The sequence below is a fragment of the Schistocerca nitens genome, chromosome 1 (genome assembly GCF_023898315.1).
Source record: "Schistocerca nitens isolate TAMUIC-IGC-003100 chromosome 1, iqSchNite1.1, whole genome shotgun sequence".
Lineage (NCBI taxonomy): Eukaryota > Metazoa > Arthropoda > Insecta > Orthoptera > Acrididae > Schistocerca > Schistocerca nitens.
Window position 1 is genome coordinate 1,142,931,823 of NC_064614.1, and position 24,633 is coordinate 1,142,956,455.

A 24,633-nucleotide genomic window follows, 5' to 3' on the forward strand; every position below is an offset into this window, starting at 1 on the left:
AAAGAAATGAGAAAGACTGCAACTGAATCGTGATTCTCGTTGGTCAGTATGATGCTGAAAACAAAAGGTGTAGGCTATAGGCTACATTTGACTATCGAGACTGGAAAGTGAGCGAGATCACTACATGAGCTCATCGCAGGTGCACCCGCACGCTAGAAGACATTCTTAAAAGCAACAACTAATTTTACACGGAACATAAAGTGGACAAAGAGTCTTTCCCAAATAATTCAGGCAAACTCTGTGTTAAAGTTCTAGGTTGTGATTATACCTAAACTCTAGCTGACATACGCAACCTTGTCAAAAGTTGCCTGTTGAGAAATGTGGTTGTAGTGCAATTATAAGTTTATAGAATAAAAATCTGCTTCAGTTGCTAGTAATCTTCTGGATTTATTCCACGACCGGTTTCGAAGCTTAAAGCTTCACCTTCAGGTGCCACCAAATAATTATGAAAACATGACAGTGTGGCACTTCCGTGTTTTGCTGTCCAGACGGGCGTTGTGGTGTCTGGTCCTACGCCCCCAAGCGTTTGTTTGACGAGGGTGTGATCCCTAACGACAGACTGGACCGACCGCCACGCATTCATGTTTTCATAATTATTTCGTGGTACCTGCTTATAAAGCTTTACGCTTCGAGAAAGGTCGTGGAGTAAATTAAGAAAATTATTAGCAACTGAAGCGTGTTTTTATTCCATAAATATGTTTCTCAGTTGCGGATGTTCATCTGATCAAATACTTTGTACAATTGTGAGGTTTATAATTATAAACATTACTGGGAGAACTAAGTTGGGTAAAGTAAAGAAGTCATTGGCAAGTCCTTATTCAGAATTTAATTGAGAATAACGCTTTTCTGTTGCAATATTTGCTTGCAGTATAGATACGTTTATGAGTTCAGGTACTGCCAGCATTTGCTCGTAACGTTCGCTTCTGATGTCTCACAGTTTGTGCGAGCCCTTGACCGCCGCAATGTCGGCTCTTCGTAACTCGCAGACTGCGGTTAAGCGTCTGTTGCATCGCTGAAACAAATGCCAGTGAGGGCGCTCGCGCTGGCAGAGCACCCTGGCGGTGGCGTGGGGGAAGCTGTCAGTATGGGTCGTGAGGGCGGCGGGAGCGCACACGGGTGAGCGCGTCGCGAGGCGCCGGCCGGCGGGCCAGGCTGAGGCAGCGCCGCGGCGGACAGCCCAGCAGACACTCGGCGCCGCCGCACCATGCGGGTCGCGCTCCTCCTGCTCGCCCTTCTCAGGTAGGCGCGCCGCCTCGCTAACGCTTCCCTTTACTGGCACGGCTAGCGACATCGATTTAGACAGGAACCCACATAATTCGTAATTCCTACCAAGAATAATTTTATCTAGTGTTTCGCGACTGCATTCGGTTCGCCGGATAGGCGACGACGTTTTGATACACGTATTCTTTAACTTTTTGTGCAATTTCTACAGGGGTGGAGAAGATACGGACGTCAGCAGCTAACATTTGCACGACAGAAAACAAATGCTTTTATCTTTTATATCTGTATTCAAGTAACCGTATTTACAGCGACGTCACAAGGCTTTTTCATCACTCATAAAAGTCAGGAATCTATGTGCAGTCTTGTGTCTCCATACCTGCTGATGGACGGACAACCTGTCTCGTGCTCTCAAGATATACTTAAGGGTGCAGTGTTCATTGTGAATCGATTATTGTATTATGCTTCCGAAGTTGGAGCCTTGTATCTTCAGAATCGATAAAAGTTGAAGTGCAAAGAATAAAATTCAACTGTTCGGCTATAGAAGTAAAAGGGAGATAAATATTTATTTTCCGCCAAAAAAATATTTTTTGCTTAATTATTCATCTCTGATGTTTTCACATAGGATTGTGACTGTTGTGATACATCACTCAAAATTTAGTGAAACTCTGTGGGTATACTTACTGTGACACTATTACCGACACATCTGCCATTGTGTACCTAAGTGACATTTTTATGTTTGTAGCCTGTCTTCCGCTGTTGTTAGTTTACTTCCTTTTTACAGACTTTTTTTAATCGTTATCACAAACTGGAAAAATAAATTAAAATCGAATTACTTTCCGCACAATATTAGCAAATTTCTACTTTTAATCCGAAAATAATGTCTGTTTAAAAATAGTTTTTAATATATTAGGAGGTTGTTAAAAAACTTTCTTTTCCATTCTCAACTTCGACGGATACCTGTACGATAAGGGTTCGAGAAATCGTGAGTACTTGTGAATAAATACCAATCTTCGAGTAACTCAATTTTTTCCACACGTATAATCACGAGTGAAGCTGAGAAACAAAATAGTTCATAATTACTCGCTCTTTTATACGAAATTAACTTGTAAATGCAGAAACGTAGTTCGACGCATATTAAAATATACTAAGGATCCTTAATAAAGACACGAAAGAGTGTAATGTTGATGAACAAATATTGTATTCCTACGGTGTGTTATATGTAATTAAAACCTTTGCTTTTAACGTCAGAAAGATCGTTCATGCTTCTTCTGTGAGCATTTGACTGTTTCGTTACATTTGCTGCCTCTTTTAGCACGTTTTTAGAAAATTCTTTACATGTGACGTCCACGATATATCCGGTGTTTACAACAATAAAAAAAGAGGTACACCGTCTCGTATCGTTTCACTGAGCAACTGTACAAGTATAACAAAAATAATGTTCACATTAAGCAGCTTTACTGTTTAAACTCACGTAGAAAAGTGTTTTCGTATTTACCACCGCTGATCGTTGGCTGTGGATATTCTGAACTACCTCTGTACAAACATGACGCAACTGACGTTCTATAAAAAAAGTTTTGTTTGTTATGTTTATCTTCTTGACAGGCGACAACATTGTAACTTATTTATCGTTTATCTCGTAAGCACACGATGGGAGTGATAACTTAACATTACCTTGGTTTATCAGTACGTGGAGCTGCGCATGTTTACAGCAAAACATGCATGTTCATGAGAGTCGGTTGTGTTCATAATGTCTTCACATACTGTAAGCGATGCAGCTTAACTGCATTTTATTGTAAGCCATAATCAGATTACTTTCGTTGTTTCGACCGGTGAATGTTTTACTGTAATACATGGCCCGCATTACATCATCTGCGGTATTGACTATTAGCACACAATGCTCAAAATTCAACGAAAGTATTCATTGTTTTCGTGTTATACGAGAGAAATGTTGAACGGCAACTGTGATCCTATTCTGAGTTTGTAGTAACTCTTTTTCTTTAATTCTTCAAATGTAAAGATTAAATCGATCTCCGAGCGTTTAGAATACTCACGTTTCCATACTGTGTTGGAATAACGATTTCAATTTCTTTTTTAAATTATTCTTTTATTATTCACTGGGTTTGTTGTAATTTGTAAAATCTAAATTAGAACTAGCACCTCGCTAATTACCAAAGTTATCCATTTATGAAACAGTGTTTATCTAGCGATCCTGAAAAGGCCAGTTTCCTCCTTCTGTAATCACTTTCCTTCTGTTATTCTGCACACATTAACACAGACAGCAATCCATTTGACTCCATCGAAGGTTTCATTTTTGTGTGTCATCTGAACGATGTGCAAGTAAACAACAAAAATTCGCCCAGTTAGAAAGGCTCTGGGAAACAGTTAAATATGTCGTACATAGCTCGTGACGTTGTAACATAAAAATGATAGTTTATTCTTTAGTAGACTGAATACTACACATAATTTTCTGCATGTTTATGTCCAATAAATCGTCTTTGCCAATCTTGTATTCAGAGTTTGACTCTACATTCGATGTACGGTTGGCACGAAGCGAATTGCCTTTTCTGTTTCCCTGATCCGACAGTCGGCGTTCCTTCTTGCGTCGCAGAACAACGCATTCCTGCGCAACTACTTTCCATATTTAGTTTTCGACGCCTGCCCTTGTCCCCAAAACACCCGGCGCCTTATAAGCTCGCCGTTGTGCACTCGCCGCTGTTCTACAACTCTCTGTGCCAATCCACAACTCTCCGGGCAGAGGGCTACGCTTTTTCGTATCTGCAATAACACACGTTGCCAGGACTTACGTCGTTGGCAAATTTGAAATATTTGGCTCGTTCAGTCACCCAAAAGAGAACGTTATAAGGATGATAATCACGAGAATTGCTTCTTATTTTTCCTGTAAACTGTTTCGCGTTGACCGCCTTTACAGTTGACATAGCATTTCTCTGAAGGTAGTTCGTTAATGTTCAAATTTGCCACATGCGGCTGACACCACTGTTACTTTACTGATATCATGACTTGTAAACATAACCTGTTACATCGCAGTGTAGTATTGTTGTAGGTTTCCTACAACAGTTCATTGCGCTATCAGGAAGGCATTTTAGTCGCTACGAAAGGCTTCATTCTTGTTTGAAAATCGATGTTAGATGTATAAAACCACGCCAGAGACAGAGCGTAGAAAGCGTCTCATTATATCATCGCCGCTGTGATCAAATTGTTCACGCCTTTGACATCGGAAGTTGCGTAACAGTCTTATCTCCTTGTGATGTGAGAAGAATATGCGCTGTACCTTTTTGGTGAAGCAATCAATAGAGTCCTACTTAATGTAAGTGGGTCTCTAGTTCTCGGAACAAATACTACACAGTAACTTTGCATTTCGAATTCTACATATACAGTTTAGCTTAACGCAGTTTCTAGCAAAACTGTAGTTAAAATAATTAGTAACCATACTTTCATTTGCATTTAATTTCCCTCGTGAGATCCGTATAGAAAGAAAAAATCCTAATACCTACTTTATTTACTTACTCTGCCAAAACGAGAAGAAAAGGAAAAGATGATAAAGAAGTTCAAGGATATGTATTCAGTTAAGTTCGATTATTTTGGTAAATTTTATACATTATCGAATTTCGTTGCATCGTTGTGTACTTCACAGATACGAAGTAGTTATTTCATGTGTGTAAGACACTCTATTTCCGAGAATTATTATTTAGTGTCATCCGCACCTACAGTCTTTGTAAATCGTTTTATAGAGACGTTACGAATGGTCTCAAAATAAAGGCACTGGATACTGTGCGTATGATGGCATCATAATAATTAACGTCGTAATGGTTTAGATGAAGACACTTTTTTTCCAGAGTTATGGTCAAAGCAACGTTCCATAATTTATTTACAGTAAAGGGAAAACGTCGAGGAAAATTCTCTGAAATACTATTAACACAGTCTGCACACTGCACGAAGATAAACAGAGTAGATTTACAGAAAAGTGAATGTAATCTCGTGAAAATGATGAAGTACATAAACAATAAAATATATGAGGGTGTATTGTTGACAACATTCGAGTCTCATAAATGAAGCTCGGACTAAGTGACATGTACCGACTTTTAAATTGGATAATTTTGTTTCGTCGAAGAATGTTCGTCACAACTATTTCCGAGCTTCCAATTAGTTGCATTCGACCAAGTGTTGGGTGGTCACGACGTTCGGATCACGGCTTACTTCAACCTTTCCACACTTCTATTAGTCAATAAGGACAACATAATGCGCAAGTAGTAAGTTGTACTACTATGGCAATCGCGAGAGAAATTTTGCGCGTCAGTGACATATCGGTGTGTTGCGTCCGTGAGCACGAAATGGCGGCTGTCATGTGGTTAGCATTGAAGCTCAGCAATCGGTGGATCGATGGACCGAGTCGAGCTTGTCTTTCTTTTTTTAACTCATTTTTTTCCAACACCAATTATAGACAAGTAAACGGCAATATGCATTAAGTTTTCCGAAAATCCTTATACCTGCAATCGGATGAGTACCCGGGACTGCTTCGCGTCTACATGATTACAATATGCCAGAATATGAGGGTAACATCGATTAATCGTAGAATTTGCTTTAGACATTACAAGTTGCAAAATGATATTTTTCATAGGGAAACAGAAAATATAAATTTAAATGTCATCCACAACATCGAATGGCTGCGATTTTCCCGCATGCGCAAGGAATCTTTTGGAGTTTCTAAGTAAAAACAAAGCCCCTTGACATTTTGAAAAATTTATCTTTCTTCCGACAGTTTGGATGTACACGATGCATTACGTAACATTTACTAAATATCGGTACCGAAAATTTGCTATGTGTGAGTATATGTACTTTAATAGCATTTTCACGAGAAGCAATTTCTCGTTCGTTGTCAGTCAAATATGAGCAAATCTGAATTCACATGATAAGTTTTCAACTTGCTCATAGAAATAAGAGTCACATAATGTTCGATGTAATAATAAAAATTAGTAAACAGCCAAATAACATTGGAAATTCAATAAAAGTCCATGCAAATACACGTGTCTTTTCATCATATTACATTTCGGATGCCACAGTACGAAAAATTACTAGTTTGGAAAAATATATATAAATTTAAAAAAAAAAAAAAGAAATATGAGCAACACTCGATCCACCGATTACGGAGCTTGAACGCCAAGTACACGATCGCCACTAGCTCGTGCTCACCGATACGTCATTCACGCGTAAAACTGCTTTAGTAGTATTCTAATCTACATCTACGTACATACTCCGTAAATCCACCATACGGTGCGTGGCGGAGGATACCTCGTACCACAACAAGCATCTTTTCTCCCTGTTCCACTTGCAAACAGAACGAGGGAAAAATGACTGCCTATATGCCTCTGTACGAGCCCTACTCTCTCTTATCTTGTCTTTGTGGTCTTTCCGCGAAATACAAGTTGGCGGCATTAAAATTGTACTGCAGTCAGCCTCAAACGCTGGTTCTCTAAATTTCCTCAGTAGCGATTCACGAAAAGAACGCCTCCTTTCCTCCAGAGACTTCCACCCGAGTTCCTGAAGCATTTCCGAACACTCGCGTGATGATCAAACCTACCAGTAACAAATCTAGCAGCCCACCTCTGAATTGCCTCTATGTCCTCCCTCAATCCGACCTGATAGGGATCCCAAACGCTCGAGCAGTATTCAAGAATAGGTCCTATTAGTGTTTTATAATCGGTCTCCTTTACAGATGAACCACATCTTCCCAAAATTCTACCAATGAACCGAAGACGACTATCCGCCTTCCCCACAACAGCCGTTACATGCTTGTCCCACTTCATATCGCTCTGCAATGTTACGCCCAAATATTTAATCGACGTGACTGTGTCAAGCGCTACACTACTATTGTAGTATTCAAACATTACGGGATTCTTTTTCCTACTCATCTGCATTTATGCATATTTAGAGTTAGCTGCCATTCTTTACACCAATCACAAATCCTTTGTATCCTCCTACAGTCACTCAATGACGACACATTCCCGTACACCACAGCATCATCAGCAAATAGCTGCACATTGCTATCCACGCTATCCAAAGGATCATTTATATAGATAAAAAACAACAGCGGACCTACCACACTTCCCTGGGGCACTCCAGATGATACCCTCACCTCCGATGAACACTCATCATCGAGGATAACGTATTGGGTTCTATTACTTAAGAAGTCTTCGAGCCACTCACATATTTGGGAACCAATCCCATATGCTCGTACCTTAGTTAGGAGTCTGCAGTGGGGCACCGAGTCAAACTAGTTTTCTCGGAGTCACCTAAATAGTACGGTTTACTACTTGCAGATTACGTTGTCCTGATGGACAACTAAAAGTGTACAAAGTTTGAAGTAAATCCGTGATCCGAATGTTGTGGCGTCCCATTGTTAATCTTCAAACAGGAAGGTAGAGCACAGAACGTCACAGGAAACTAACTTTTCATTTCCTACCTCCATCCTTGGATCATCTATTACTACGCTTTTAGCCCGATGCTCAGGCACTACCTCTCCTCCGTGCGTAATGAGCTTACAGTCTGCAGAGGAGGGCTGATAGCAACGTACAGAAAAACTAGTCACCTCTCTTATCGAAAACAATTATGACTTCAGGCGTCTACACTTGACTGTTACTAAACTGGTGCGCTAGCATTTGTTTGAAAAGTTGTGTTCAGAGTAATCACAGAGGTGGCGTTCGGGGCTCTTGGGCTATGTTGTTGTCTTCTCACCATTAATAGCTCCTGGGGATGCTATTTATATACACTGAAGAGCCAAAGAAACTGATACACCTGCCTAATATCGTGTAGGGCCCCAGCGAGCACGCAGAAGTGCCCCAACACGAAGTGGCATGCATTAGACTGTCTAAATCAGTGCTGGAGGGAACTGACACCATGAATCCTGCAGGGCTGCCCATAAATCCGTGAGAGTACGAGGGGGTGGAGGTCTCTTCTGAGCAGCACTTTGAAAGGCGTCCCAGATATGCTCAATAACGTTCATGTCTGCAGAGTTTGGTGTCCAGCGGAAGTGTTCAAACTCAGAAGCGTGTTCCTGGAGCCACTCTGTAGCAAGTCTGGACGAGTGGGATGTCGCATTGTCCTGCTGCAATTGCCAAAGTTCGTCGGAAGGCATAATGGACATGAATGGAAGCAAGTGATCAGATAGCATGCTTAAGTGCGTGTCACCTGTCAGAATCGTATCTAGACGCGCCAGGGGTCCAATATCACTCCAACTGCACACGCTCAACACCATTACAGAGCCTCCACCAGCTTGATAAGCAGGTTGTCTCCATACCCGTATACGTCCATCCGCTCGACACAATTTGGAACGAGATTCGTCCAACCAGGCAACATGTTTCCAGTCATGTTTCCAATCCAGTGTTGATGGTCCCAGGCGAGGCGTAATGCTTTGTGTTCTGCAGTCATCAAGGATACAAGAGTGGGCCTTCCGCTCCGAAAGCCCATATCGATGAGTTTCGTTGAATGCTTCCCACGCTGACACTTATTGATCGCCCAGAATTGAAATCTGCAGCAATTTGCAGAATGGTTGCACTTCTGTCACGTTGAATTATTCTCTTCAGACGTCATTCGTCCTGTTCTTGCAGGATCTTTTTCCGACCGCAGCTATGTCGGAGATTTGATGTTTTATCGGTTTCCTGATATTCACGGGACACTCGTGAATTGGCGGTACGAAAAATCCCCACTTCATCGCTACCTTAGAGATGCTGTGTCCCATCGCCCGTCCGCCGACTACGACGACACGTTCAAACTCACTTTAATCTTGATAACCTGCCATTGTAGCTGCAGTAACCGATCTAACAACTGCGCCAGACACATGTTGTCTTATAGAGGCATTATCGACAGCAGCGCCATCTTCTGCCTTTTTACATATTTCTTTACTTCAATAGATGTGCCTATACCAGTTTCTTTGGCGCTTCAGTGTAGGATATACTCCGCTAAGTCCTCCAGCTTGGGAAGCTAATTGACGTAATACTAATTAATCGATTTTGCTAATTATAAATTATGCTAGTAATTGATATCAAACGTACTGATTGCAAACAAAGCAACTGAGTGTTGCATTTGTGTTCAACAACGATAGGCTGCACCAGCACGATAACACTGTGTTTTAGGGCGTGGCTGAACTGATGTTACTGTGTGGTTTAAAATAACTGTGTGGTTTTGACATTTTAGTTCGCATGAGGACAGATGACGCCATTGTTGTAGCAACGCAAATGACGAGTTATCTCATCCTTCCTCTCGCGCTTCAGAGATTGTTGTTGTCCGTAAACAACAGCCCGTGGAGTCGAGAATCGGTAGCTTCTGTTACCACGTTTACAAGCAGTTTTCTATGTCATATATACGTGATAGTTGTGAATAGATTTTGCTAGCCATATGGAACATCAGCTTTCAGAATTTAGTACGTTTTCCATTGATAGTAATCTACTGCTTCGATTTTATCAGTTTAGTGAAGTTTGGTTATCGGTACCTCCGTTATATATTTAATTCGGTTTCTTTAGTGATGTTAGTGAAATCGAGAGGAGAAGGAGGAGGGAGAGGGGGAGGGAGAGGGATTGGGGTTAAAACTCTTACCTACGCCGATCAATGAGGGAGAGATTGATTCTGTACACCCACTCAGATCACTTGCATTGCGGAAAACATTCCGAAGTGATTTCTGGTGGAACACTTAACAATTTCGACACTCAGAATGTCTAGAAAATTTCCAATTGCGTAAAGAGCGAATGCTTTGGTCACCGTCGTTTTAGTATGTATGGTAGCGCTTACAAGTAAAAGAGAAAGTAGACATAGCAGTTCGAAAAACAGCCACTTGTGCAAAATGTAAGGCAGCAACCAATCTATTTGATTTTACTAGTTCGACCATTGTATCAGCATTTAGCTACTAGTACATCCTTACACAGACAAAAATGCACTTCATTTGAATAAAGGATATTAAATACTTGCCATCTATTCCATTGCCAAAACTGGAATGTTTACATCACCATCCAGATACGGTATTGGAATTTTGGTTTACAAAAAAAGCAGGTTTGGGATTTCAAGTGGATGATCTGCACCACGCATATGTGAACTACATTCAACACCTTTTGGCAACGACCCTACACCACATTTACCAAGCATCATTCCGTCGAGAGTTGCAGTGGCTGAAAGAATATCATATTATAAATCCAACGGTCTGGGGTTCAAAGCCCAGATTTTTTCTTATCACTTACCTTTTCTTTTATTTTTGGAAATTATTTCCAAATGTGAAAAACGCAAACTTCCAACTGTATTTATTATCTACTTTGTAGATTCTCCTGTACTGCGCTAAAATTTAGCGGTAAGACGGTTCACTGGATGATAGTCCGTCACAAACTGAACACAGATCGAACATGAGAACAGGAAGAAGGTGTACTGGACTCTGAGAAAACAACCAAAATAGAAACAGTGAACGGTCCAGGCTCAAGATGTGCTACATAGAGCGAAATTCAAGAGTCTACGCGTCGTGCTTGTGTGGTCGCGGTGTTGGGCTGCGAAGTGGGAGATCCGTGTTTACTTATCCCTCGTGCCCCCCCCCTTTTTTTTTTTTTTTTTTTTTTTTTTTACAAAATTATGAACTATCTGTCCGGTCACCGGTCATTGACGTGTTTCTTCGCTGCATTCCAATTTGTGCATGTGTCGTAGTGTAGCGCCTGTTTGCGACAGAGAGTTGTAACGCAGGGACCTGTAGACGTACGTACCTCCTATTTGTTCTATGCAAATACCACATGTCATTCCTCTTGCTTTCCGTTTTGGAAGCTTCGACTCTTGAATTCCCTTGTTGTAACATAGTTCACACCTGTTTATTTGTTGTTTCCATTCCTGTGAGAGGTCTATGCGGCATCTCGCCTGCTCTCACTATTCATCACATTTACTTGCAACGGTAATATATTCTTATCACGTGGCAGATATTTTATATCCAGTGTGTACTATCACAATTGCCAACATTGCAGAAGGAGAACAGACACGTCAGTGACCTGATGGAAAGTTTATAATTTTGTGGAAAAGAATAAAAAAGGGAGGGCGACGACAGAGATTTGTACACGAATCGCCCCCTTCGCAGTCCAACAACGTAACCACACTGCCTCAACGCTGTGGCTCTCCAAATTCGCTCGATGTTTGACGCCCTGAGCTTGGACCGTCCACTGTTACTATTTTGCTTCTTCTTTCACAGTTCAGTACACCTTCTTCCTGTTTCCATGTTTGATCTGTGTTCAGTTTTTGACGAGCTATTCACTGGGGCATTTTGGCACTAAATCTGAGAGGGTGCGATGGGGAGTTTCCCTTGTAAGTAAGCTATGTGAAAGGTCGGAGGAACTTTGGCATACTATATTCAGTAAGACCAGGTCTAGTAAATCAATGCGGTGCTTCCAAGCAGCCAACAGGTTGAGGACAGTTTTACCTTTATGTTGCCTTCTATTCAAATGTGTGTGAATTCCTAAGGGACCAAACTGCTGAGGTCATCGGTCCCTAGACTTAAACACTACTTAAACTAACATATGCTAAGAACAACACTCACACCCATGCCCGAGGGAGGACTCTAACCTCCGGCGGGAGGGGCTGTGCAATCCGTGACATAGCGCCTCAAACTGCGCGGCCTCTCACCGCGCCCGTTGCCTTCCACATTAGTTAATACATTACTCTGAAGAAATATAGAACTGACCTCATTCCATCACAAACCAAGTTTTGATGACACTAACACATTACATAAAAAATTATCTGAAAGCCATTTTCCTGAATGATAATTATATACAATTTTGCGACAAGTGGAACATTGGCAGGAATACTTTAAACTGGGTGTAAAAGCACATATTATTATCAGGCATAGTTCGCAGCATTGAAGGTACCACACGATGCGAGGTCCTCGCGCTGCATGTGACAGAGGGCAGCAACTGCTGTCTTTGTTGTTTCCGCTGCTGCGTCAAACCTGACCAGGCGACTAGCAGCGATGACTCTCCGTCTTTACGCGTCCAGCTGAAACTTCCCACTCGGCTCTCAAACCCGAGAATGTCGCAGTACAAATGGAAATTTGAGTGTCTCACGTCAACAGTAGGAATGAAGTATTCCTGTACATGTCGCTGTTCCCTCTTTTGAACGGATAGCTGAGGCTACGAGCGGCACAAAATTATCTATAAGTATTTATTAGCATTTTCATTCCTCTTGACTAACGTCATTTCTATTCCACGCTAAAAACATCACACACGTCTGGAAAATATTTCCTGTAAAAGCATTACAGAGTGGCATTTGCATTTAACTGTGAATCACCTGTGTACAAACCGTTCTTGAATAGACAATGGAGATCTCACTCACGCGGTGTCCTATTGTCTGGTGAGATCTATCCCTTCCTCTTTAAACAAACGACCATAGAAAGATAACGTTTGGAATCGTAATGTAAGATCACTGCCATTTGACATACCACAGACCACCCTATCTAGGCATTATACATTTTATATACAGGGTGCGCCATTGATAGTGACCGGACCAAATAGCTCACGAAATAAGCATAAAATGAAAAAAACTATAAAGAACGAAACTCGTCTAGCTTGAAGGGGGACACCAGATGGCGCTATGGTTGGCCTGCTAGATGGCGCTGCCATAGGTCAAACGGATAACAACTGCGTTTTTTAAAATAGGAACCCCCATTTTTTATTACATATTCGTGTAGTACGTAAAGAAATATGAATGTTTTAGTTGGACCACTTTTTTCGCTTTGTGATGGATGGTTCTCTAATAGTCACAAACGTATAAGTACGTGGTATCACGTAACATTCCGCCAGTGCGGACGGTATTTGCTTCATGATACATTACCCGTGTTTAAATGGACCGTTTACCAATTGCGGAAAAGGTGGCTATTGTGATCAAAATGCCCAACGGGGGTGTGCTATGTATGCTGATCGGTATCCTGGACGACATCATCCAAGTATCCGGACCGTGTGAAACGTCAACCACGACCTGCAACAAATGATACCCAAGTAGTTGTTTTAGCTGCTGTCGCGACTAATCCGCACATCAGTAGCAGACAAATTGCGCGAGAATCGGGAATCTCAAAAACGTCGGTGTAGAGAATGCTACATCAACATCGATTGCACCCGTACCATATTTCTATGCACCAGGAATTGCAAGGCGATGACTTTGAACGTCGTGTACAGTTCTGCCACTGGGCACAAGAGAAATTACGGGACGATGAAGATTTTTTGCACGCGTTCTATTTAGCGACGAAGCGTCATTCACCAACAGCGGTAACGTAAACCGGCGTAATACGCACTATTGGGAAACAGAAAATCCACGATGGCTGCGACAAGTGGAACACCAGCGACCTTGGCGAGTTAATGTATGGCGCGGCATTATGGGAGGAAGGATAATTGGCCCCCATATTATCGATGGCAATCTAAATGGTGCAATGTATGCCGATTTCCAACGTAATGTTCTACCGATGTTACTACAAGATGTTTCACTGCATGACAGAATGGCGATGTACTTCCAACATGATGGATATCCGGCACATAGCTCGCGTTCGCTTGAAGCGGAACGCCTGACAACATGCGTCAGCGCATTGTCAATGCATGTGCAAACATTACGGAAGGCGAACTACTCGCTGTTGAGAGGAATGTCGTTATACTAATTGCCAAATGCATTGAGGTTGACGGACATCATTTTGAGCATTTATTGCATTAATTTGGTAGTTACAAGTAATCACGCTGTAACAGCATGCGTTCTCAGAAATGATAATTTCACAAAGGTACATGTATCACATTGGAAATTAAATGTTCAAACGTACCTAAGTTCTGTATTTTAATTTTAAAAAACCTACCTGTTACCAACTGTTCGTCTAAAATTGTGAGCCATGTGTTTGTGACTATTACAGCGCCATCTATCACAAAACGGAAAAAGTGGTCCAACTAAAACATTCATATTTCTTTACGTACTACACGAATATGTAATAAAAATGGGGATACTTATTTAAAAAAACGCAGTTGATATCCGTTTGACCTATGGCAGAGCCAACTAGCGGGCCAACAATAGCGCTATCTGGTTTACCTCTTCAAGCAAGACAAGTTTCGTTCTTTGTACTTTTTTCGTTTGACGCTTATTTCGTGAGATATTTGGCCCGGTCACGATCAATGGACCACTTGTATTCACCACCTTGTATCCTTTGTCCTGTTTTTTCTTTATGGGTATTCGATCCAGCTCAGTACTTCAGAACTAAAGAATGGAATTGAATTTGCTTCATTATTTTATGCTACTTGTAGGTATTTAAATGTACTCTTTGCTTCGTTAGTCTTACTTTTGTTGTCCCCTGCATGGCACTGGTTTCGTTCGCAAAATGAAGGCCACAATCCTTTGTCTTCACGGCACAAGAGAAATCGTAATCTATTAGAGGACAAAGAGCCAGTATATTAAGCCAATAAATCAGTGACGTGCTGAGAAACACCAACAACTGGCATGCGAGGGGGTAATTAGACCCAGATGATCTATAAATCTGATCACTGTTCGAAAAGAGAAATGCATTGTTCCATGTCTGCCAAAACCCTCTCGAAGCGCTTCTTAGATGGGTAGAGTCTGTGATTGCGACACAGGGGATACGCAACCACAAAGTGATAGCATAACAACTCCAAACAAGCAAATTACTGTTAGTATCCAGTTTTAATAGCAGACTTTTTCTACTAAATGCCCGCTACTCAGCAATGGACCCTGACGCTGTCGTGTCACAACTGTTTTATGGCGAGCTACAGTGCTACGTTGTTATATTATTTCCAGTTGTATGTTAACACATCAGTGGTATTTTCCATTGAGGAATTCATTACTGTTTTGCAGTTTTATGGCGTTCGTAGAAACTACTACGTATAATAACTATTTATCATCAGATTACTTCATATTGGGAGTATGTGGGCACTTCTTGAAATATATTAATCTAACACTTCAACAATTATGCGGAAACTGAATCTTTAACTTCGTTTCTCTTCTTTCGTAATCACCACTCACATACATGTTAGAGATACCAAAATACCCCCACACCAATGGCTATTGAAGGTATATGAACAATGAGCAGTTAAATATATATTCATCAGCATTTCAAAGCAATGTCAAGAGGAGGCAGACAGAGGCGAATATGAGTTTAACTCCATTCAGTTGGAAGTTAAGATCGTATGTGGACAGTTGATACGAGTACAGCAGACTGTACCAAACACGTAACTCTGCTAAAGCACTGTTTCCCCTCTGAACCAACACAGGTCTAAAAGAACTGAGGTAATAATGATCGGGTTCAGGTAGTTGTAGTTCCATTTTCTTATCAGATCTTCCTCTATCCCGTAGAGATAACGTTGCTGATGCGAAAATCTTTCCTCGAGACAAGCAGTAACACTTCGAAGAATAGAATAGGTGAACATGTCTCTGATTTTATAGATAAAGAAAGAGCAGTTTCTTGTGGCCAGCTAGCTAGCAGTTTTTAAAATACAGCCCATGTCAAAATAAGCGAATTCACAATACACCTCGTTTCTCGGGACGTCTGCTTATCGATACTGATGCAGTATTAACTTTACTGTGCCATGTCCACAATACGTTGCATGTGGCAGTCGCTGTCAGAAGAGTGTTCTGTGTAGTTGTGAGTGCATTATGTCAGAGCTAAGTGAATTGAAACATGGACAAACTGTTGGTTTTCATATGGTGGCTGCTTTCGTAACTAAGGTATCCGAGGTGTTTGGTGCTTCGAGAGGCACCGCTTCGAAGATTTATACCGCACGCTGGGAAAGCGGAAAATTATCATCCCCGAAGTCACAATGTGCACGAAATTGTGTGTCAAGTGGTTGTGATAGACGGTCATTGAAGAGGATTGTGACGAAGAATAACAGAATACCTACGAGGTATGTTCAAAAAATTCCAGAAATTAGTCCGCAAAATTTTTCTACGCCTACCTTTTTACTTATTGTGCATGATCTTCTTCGAAATACTTTCCTCCACAGTTGATACACCGCTCCCAAAGTCGTTTCCACTTCCGGAAGCGGTCTTGATACGCCTCTAACTGCATCGCGCGAAATGCCGTCTGCGAATTTTCTTTTACCTTGTCTATCGTTGCTAATCTTTGTCCTTTGAACAGGATTTTCAACTTTCGAAATAATAAAAAAAAAAAGTCCGCAGGGGCCAAGTCTGTAGAGTATGGAGGATGAGGCAGCACAGTGATTTCGTTTTTAGCGCAACAGTTACGCACTAACAGGGATGAATGTGTGGATGTGTTATCGTGATGCACGAGCCATGAATTATCTCGCCATATTTCAGGCCGTTTCCTTCTCAGGTGTCGCAACACGTCCCAATAGTATCATCGATTAACAGTTTGTCCCTGTGGCACGAATTCAAAGAAAACTATCAACATGGTTTTGATATTTTACCTGACCTGACGAGCTTTTTCGTTTTGAATAACTTGCCCCGACCCACTGTGATGATTGAACCTCGGTCTGCGGTTCTAGGCGCTTCAGACTGGAACCTCGCGACCGCTACGGTCGCAGGTTCGAATCCTGCCTCGGGCATGGATGTGTGTGCTTAGGTTAGTTAGGTTCAAGTAGTTCTAAGTTCTAGGGTACTTCTGACCTCAGATGTTAAATCCCATAGTGCTCAGAGCCATTTGAACCTCGGTCTCAACATCGTAACCGTAGACCCACGTCTCATCGCCAGTTAAGATTCTCTGAATGAACGTCTTCTCCTCATTTGCGCGATCCATAAGCTCAGATTGTGAGGCGTAAGTCTTTCTGACTCGACTCATGAGCCGTGGGACGAACTTGGCGGCAACACTACGCATTCCAAGATGCTATATCAGGATTTCATGACATGGTCCAACTGAAACGTTACATTCTTCTGCAATTTCTTGGACAGTCAGTCTTCGATCGGCAAGTACAATTTCCTGACACGTGCGTCCTGAACGAGGTCATCTTTATCTTCCGTCAGGCCATTTTATTTAAACCGTGTGAACCATTCGTAACAGTGAGTACGACTTAAGCACTTATCACCGTAGGCTTCCTGCATCATTTGGTGTGTCTCTGTAAAGGTTTTCTTGAGTTTCACGTAAAATTTAAATCTGCCGCGTTGCTCCTCTAACTCTGCCATCCAGAAATTCGCCAACTGTGTGACACAACGTTCTTCTCGATACAGGACTTAACAATAATGAAGACATGTAACAATGAACCTTCCGTCAGTAACATATGAAATAGAGGAATGTGCGGGAATGTCAACACATCACTGGCGCCAAATTACGCATGTTCCGGAATTTTTTGCACAGACTTCGAACAAAATTCAGCGCAGAACGGAATGTCGCACTCGCAAACCCTGTAACCAACAAAACAACACGATGGGAGCTCCAGACGCAGAGAATTCCTGGGCGAGCTGGAATTCCAGAACCACTCATCGGAGATACAAATGCCCGTAACTGGAAAACGTGGCCCCAAACAAATATAACCTGAACGATGGAGCGATGGAAGAAAGTAATTTCGTCGGATGAGTCTTGTTCCAGATTGTTTCCAAATTCTGGCCGAGTTTACGTCCCGAAAGTGAAACTTGGCGGGGGATAAACTGATGATTTAGGCAGCCGTATCGTGGTATCTCGTGGATCCCATGGTTGCCTCAAGGTCGTATTACTGCCAAGGGTTGTATGATTTTTTTTGGGTGATTACGTGCCTCCCATGATACGATGGTTGTTCGGCAATTGAGATGCTGTATTCTCGCAAATCGCCTCGGCCATGACTGGTTTTGTGAATACGAGGATGAATCGTCGCATCTTCCCTGGAACGCACAGTCATTAAATCTCATTATTATTGAGCCTTTGTGGTCCACTTTGGAGATCTGTTGTGAATTTCAACAGTTTCCTTACACCAGATTAGACATTGTAATGTCTTGTGTTTTTGGCATTTTCATATTTTTGTCCACACCTGTACGTTACCTATAGAAACTCCTGCTAAATTTACAAATAGAGAAAGTTTCTGTGGGCGACAACCGATACTCATAAGGAGACTAGCGTTTGAAGATCACGTATTTAAACAAAATTCTGCAGTGAGATTCGTCAATTAAAAAAAAAAAAAACATCGACGTCAGTTTCGGTTCTTTGCTTGACGCCCGTCTCCCAGTTCTGGTGAAATTTTCTTTTATGTAAATTATACATTTCGCTGAAAGTAATCAACATTTCATTAATATAAATAGTTTATTTATTTGACATGGAAGAACTGTCTATGTGGGTGACGTAATTAATTTTCTACACGTCTCAGTGCCACCAAACTTCGTTTTTCTGTCGTTTTTACATCGGTTCCCCGTGAGGCAAAATTAGGCTTGTGTTATAAAACAAAGCAGTTTTGGTGTATGATGATATGGAAATTTAAGTTCATTGTAATAAAATAATTAATTATTAATTATGATAAAAACTTGCACTACTATTATAATTTGTGTAGCTTGGTATTTGTCCGTAAACCTCTTTTTCAACAACTAACTGACCACAGAAAACGTTACGTGTAGCCACGTCTGCGTAACGGAGGTGAAAGTGGACGTGTCTCGAGGCGTGAATGGGCGAACGCGACTTTTGTACACCGTTACAGCTGTCAGTATACTTCGAATGGCCACTTCAAGTGAAGCCTTGCGCACATTGCCATTTAGCACGGGAACTTGCCCAATGGATTGATTTATACCACAACGACGTGAAACACAAGGCACCTAAGATCTGCGTAGTACTGGTCACCCACGGCCAACACCATTAGCTGGTGGCCGCTTACCTATAGACTGTGGCTCGTAGGGGCCCCGAGGAGATCACTGCGAGAGCTGTGTCGACACAGACAATACACAAGCGACTAAACATGATCAGCGCTGCTCCTGACCGTCCACTACGAGCAACAGTGTAAAGTCCTCACAACAGTGGTGCACGAAGTACCTGGGTAAGGAAACACCTGGAATGGGACACGAAACAGAATCCTAATTTGTATGGGATGTGACGATTGTTGTAGGAGAGTTTGAAGGCTATCAGGTGCCAATAAAAGTCTCAAGTAAGTCATCACACAGGTTCACCACGTAGGTGAGTCAGACATCTTATGGCACGATATAATAAATGCACGCTTATCATCGCCATCGAGAATAGTCTAACGATTGTGTAGTAACGGGGCGGTGTCGTCCAACGCAATATCCAGCCAGGCAGACCACATTTCAGCAATGGTTTCGTCCATAAAGACGATAACGCATGACTGCAATGTTCTACCTCTATCCAGGAGACAGATCGGTTTACTGAATATTTACACTTAAGTAAAATAACACAAAATTTTTAGTAAACAGATTAACGTTTTTGTCTAGTTCACTCGAAAAATTTTGTCAAGTTACGCGCTGACCACCTATCATCACATTATGCATATTTATAAAGTCACCGGACAAAAACTTACTCTCTTCTAGAGAAATGGCAAGCCGTCGCTCGCCTTAATCATAAATACGTGTCCGAGTGAAGCTACTCATGTACCACCCCAATAAAATAAAAGCAGTGAATAGTAGAAAGATTATGAATGAGGTGGCATATTTAAGTTTAGAAAATAACGTCAAATGTTATTAAACCTTTAGTAAATACAACTGGATTATAAATCTTACACATAAACGACAAACACAAATCGGATAAGAAACGGTGTTTGATAGGGAAAGCCCACATTGGGATGGAAGATACACACGTTCTCCCCTGAATGAATCTCTTTTGAAACACATGAAACTTCTTTATTTAAATGCGTGTGTCTGTATTTAAATTGCAGAATGAAATGGGAAGTTGAAGCTTCTACGTTATTTAATTCTGAAACAGCTGAGTAAAACTGAACGTACTGAGCCTGCTTTCTCTTTACTTATTCTTATTATGTCAACACTGACCCACAATATTCTAGCGCAACGCAAGCTGACTGCTCAAAAAAAAAAAAAAAGAAAATTACAACCTGACTTCAAATAATTAATTCAAAAGAATAGCCTGACTAAAAAGAAGCACTTACCTCTCAAAAATCTTCATTACACGAACTGATGCAATACAGCGAGCGCCAATACTGCCAGCTAAATATAAGATTCTAACTACTGAAGGCACTACCTTCTAATAGGGATATGGTTAGCAAAGGAAAGATTTTGTTGCGGAGCAAACAAATGGTTCAAATGGCTCTGAGCACTATGGGACTTAACATTTGAGGTCATCAGTCCCCTAGAACTTAGAACTACTTAAACCTAACTAACCTACGCACATCACACACATCCATGCCCGAGGCAGGATTCGAACCTGCGACCGTAACAGTCACGCGGTTCCGGACTGAAGCGCCTAGAACCGCACGTCCACCGCGGCCGGCGCGGAGCAAACAATGTATTTACCTTGATAATGTGGCAACCAGTTCAAAAATCATATAATATATAAACGTCCGTGACATCCAGTTCCAAAAGATCATATAATCATCGTCAAATTACATTTCCGTGACGGACACACGTCCAGATCGTCCGCTCGAGCTGACACTTCAAACCTCTAACCTCCATCACCTCTGGCTATTCTCTCCCCACATCCATCACTGCTGGCTGTTCACCTCCAACTGCCCAACAGTACTTCCATCACTGCTGGCGACTACCTTCCAACTGCCCAACACTATTGGCGATTAACTTCCAACAACGAGTCCAACCAGGCACAGAGTCTCTTGCAAAGCAAGCGCAGAGCACTGTTCTCTTAGCTGCCGGAGATCTTCGTTAGTCTTAATTTTCAGGCTGCTCCTGCAGCGGCTGAAGCGACAACAAGCTGCGCGCTGGCTTCCGTGTAGCGACCGCGAAGGTGGCTCGTGTAACGAGGGAGGCGGGGCAGCGACTTTATGCTGCCGCGGATAGCGCCGGGCAGACTTATGACGCTCTCCCGCGGCGCCGCTGTGGACTCACAGTAAATCCTTACGGTCGCTGTTGTAGCTGTACAGTGTGCAGTGTGAAGTGTACACAGCCGCAGGTAGCGAGGTTGTCTGGCGGAGCACACGTGTCAAGAGGCGGCTGGAAGCAGCCGTCACACGTTACCCACACAACGTTACACGGCGATACGAACAAACAAGCTGAATGCTTGCATCGAGTACAGAAGGAGTATTAGAGATGCAATCTGACAAATAGGCATTCACTCAGGAGAACTACATTTTGTTCGATTAACAACACAGTTAATTGGGACAGAAGGGCTATACAAAGGAAAGAAACTTAAATATGAGATAGAAAGCGGAAGTACACGAACATGAGATGAGAGAAGTGGTGCCGTTTGCAGAATTTGACAGAACACTGGAAGACGCAAGTCGTAACTAGATTCCTGGCGTAGACGATATTCCCTCGGAATTACTGAAATCCTTGGGAGAGCCACACATGCAAAAGTATTCCAGAATGAGATTTTCACTCTGCAGCGGAGTGTGCGCTGATGTGAAACTTCCTGGCAAATTAAAACTGTGTACCGGACCGAGACTCGAACTCAGGACCTTTGCCTTTCACAGGCAAGTTCTCTACCAACTGAGCTACCCAAGCACGACTCACGCCCCGTCCTCACAGCTTTACTTCTGCCAGTACCCCGTCTCCTACCTTCCAGACTTTACAGAAGCTCTCCCAGGCCTTGGCTAAGCCATGTCTCGGCAATATCCTTTATTTCAGGAGTGCTAGTTCTGCAATGTTCGCCGGAGAGCTTCTGTTAAGTTTGGAAGGTAGGAGACGAGGTACGGGCAGAAGTAAAGCTGTGACGACTGGGCGTGAGTCGTGCTTGGGTAGCTCAGTTGGTAGAGCACTTTGCCGCGAAAGGCAAAGGTCCCGAGTTTGAGTCTCGGTCCAGCACACAGTTTTAATCTGCCAGGAAGTTTCAACAGTATTCCACTTTGTGACTGACAAGAGACACTCAGCTTTCTAAAGGAATGTAATAATTCCAGTTGCAAAGAAGGCAGATGTTAATAGGTGTGAACATTGCCGAATCATCAGTTTAATTTTTCAAACGAGGAAACGTAATTCAGCAATAGTCGCAAGTCCAACCTGTACTTTGTTGCAGATCTAGAGTTCCCTTATTAAACAGATCTCCTCAGTACGTTTAAACCGAGTAATATCGATTCTCCAAACTTGTGACATCACATATCACCATACGACTTTAAGACATACATAGGCAGTGTTGTATTGGCAGAAGAGCCAACACCGTGTTACAAGTGGAAGCCGAAATGCACGCGTTTTAGCTCACGCAGACTGGCGTGAGGAGGGAAGAACTATACTGACGTTAGGTCTGGAACATGACAAGGAATTAGGGCGGAATTAGTTTGATACTTAACTTTAATCCATTAATGATGAACGTCGCTCTTGACGGTACATGATTCAGAAGACATAGTACTGAATATGGCGCCTTGCTAGGTCGTAGCAAAAGACGTAACTGAAGGCTATGCTAAACTGTCGTCTCTGCAAATGAGAACGTATGTAGACAGTGAACCATCGCTGTACAACTGGGGCGAGTGCTTGGAAGTCTCTCTAGACTAGACCTGCCGTGTGGCGGCGCTCGGTCTGCAATCACTGATAGTGGCGACACGCGGGTCCGACGTGTACTAACGCACCACGGCCGATTTAAAGGCTACCACCTAGCAAGTGTGGTGTCTGGCGGTGACACCACAGGCAAATTATAATTTAGAATCTACGTACACGTTTAAGTCGTGCTGTCACAAACTTGACGAGTATATATTTCTCGGTATAAACGTACAGAGACTAGCTACTGAAAGGTGAAATCTAAGTCGGCACTAAAATACTTGCTGAATTAGCGGCTGTCTGCTGAATTACTTTTCCTGTTTTGAAATATATCCACAGTCCCTTCGCACAACTGTTCCGCAATCATATATTAAATGATTAACAGAACAAGATAACAGGTTAATGGAAGTACGAGATAAGCCATTGCAAATGTGAAATGCTGATACAATAATAACCGTTTTTCGATGACGCTGGAGTTGTCTTCCAGTGATGTCCCATATGTGCTCAACTGGAGATTGATCAGGTGACTGAGCAGGCCAAGGCAACATGTCGATACACTGTAAGAATATATTGGGTTACAACAGTGGTATGTGAGCGAGCGTTATCCAGTTGGAAAACGCCCCGGGAATTCTGTTCATGAATGGCAGCACAATGGGTCGAATCACCATAATGACGTACAGTTTTACAATCAGAGTGCGTGGGATAACCACGAGAGTGCTGCTGCTACCATATGAAATCGCACACCAGACCATAACTTCAGGTGCAGATTCAGTGTGTCTAGCACGCAGACACGTTGGTTGCAGACCATCAGCTTACACCTTCTAACCAACACACGGCCATAACTGGTACCGAGGCAGAAACAGCTTTTATCAGACAACAAAGCAGACCTCCACCGTAACCTCCAATGAGCTCTCGCTTGACACCATTGAGGTCGTGAGTGACGATGGTTTGGGGTCAGTGGAATGGAAGTTAAGGGGGCGAGGAGAGGAAACGGCTGGGAACTGTCCTTGAGGTAACCGAAATGTACCAGTTTGTTGTGTCACTGTGGCGCCAACAAATTGCTGCTGCAGACTCAGTATGATGCGCCAGAGCCATACACCGGATACGGTGGTCTTCTCTCTCAGTAGGATACGTGGCCATCCGAATTCAGGTCTTCTTGCAACCATACCATCTCGTGACTACCGCTTCTAGCAATCATGTAAAGTGGCTACATTCCTACTAATCCTTTCTGCAGTATCGTAGAAGGAACATCCAGCTTGTCGTAGCTCTATTACACGACCTCGTTCAAATTCGGTGAGGTATTGATAATGGCGTCTTTGTCGCCTTAAAGGTATTCTTGACTAACATCATTCGCCGCGTCCGATATCAAAGGCAAGTAACACCCACGAACGTTACAGCGTATATTTAAAACGAACCTGGTAAGCATCCTCATGGTGGTACTATCAGCGTCACTCTTTTGCGACTGGTGCGAAATGTGAATAGATTTCGGATGTAGAAACGCCTACCAACTTTGGTTATGTCGTACAACTCGGGCGTTGCCATTTTGTTTCCATCAGCGTATTTGAACGCGGGAAGTACCACTGATCTCTCGATTCGTTTTAGTAGACAGGTTGAAGAAAGGCAAACTTATGATTAAAGTATTTCTTTAAAAATGGTTCAAATGGCTCTGAGCACTATGGGACTTATCTTCTGAGGTCATCAGTCCCCTAGAACTTAGAACTACTTAAACCTAACTAACCTAAGGACATCACACACATCCATGCCCGAGGCAGGATTCGAACCTGCGACCGTAGCGGCCGCGCGGTTCCAGAGTGTAGCGCCTAGAACCGCTCGGCCACAACGGCCGGCTAAAGTATTTCTTCCTTTTTAGAAATATTTTAACAATGTTGTATGAAA

General features: G+C 42.4%; 1 protein-coding gene across 1 annotated transcript in view; it reads left to right on the forward strand.

Annotated features, from left to right (window-relative positions):
* Positions 1-1,113: 1,113 nt before the first annotated feature.
* Positions 1,114-24,633, forward strand: part of LOC126199623 (protein singed wings 2) — a 418,405-nt gene continuing 394,885 nt past the window's right edge. Inside the window, exon 1 of the mRNA XM_049936552.1 lies at positions 1,114-1,239. Within this exon, the coding sequence (XP_049792509.1) occupies positions 1,205-1,239 (35 nt within the window). The 5' untranslated portion in view covers positions 1,114-1,204. The remainder of the gene's footprint in view (positions 1,240-24,633) is intronic.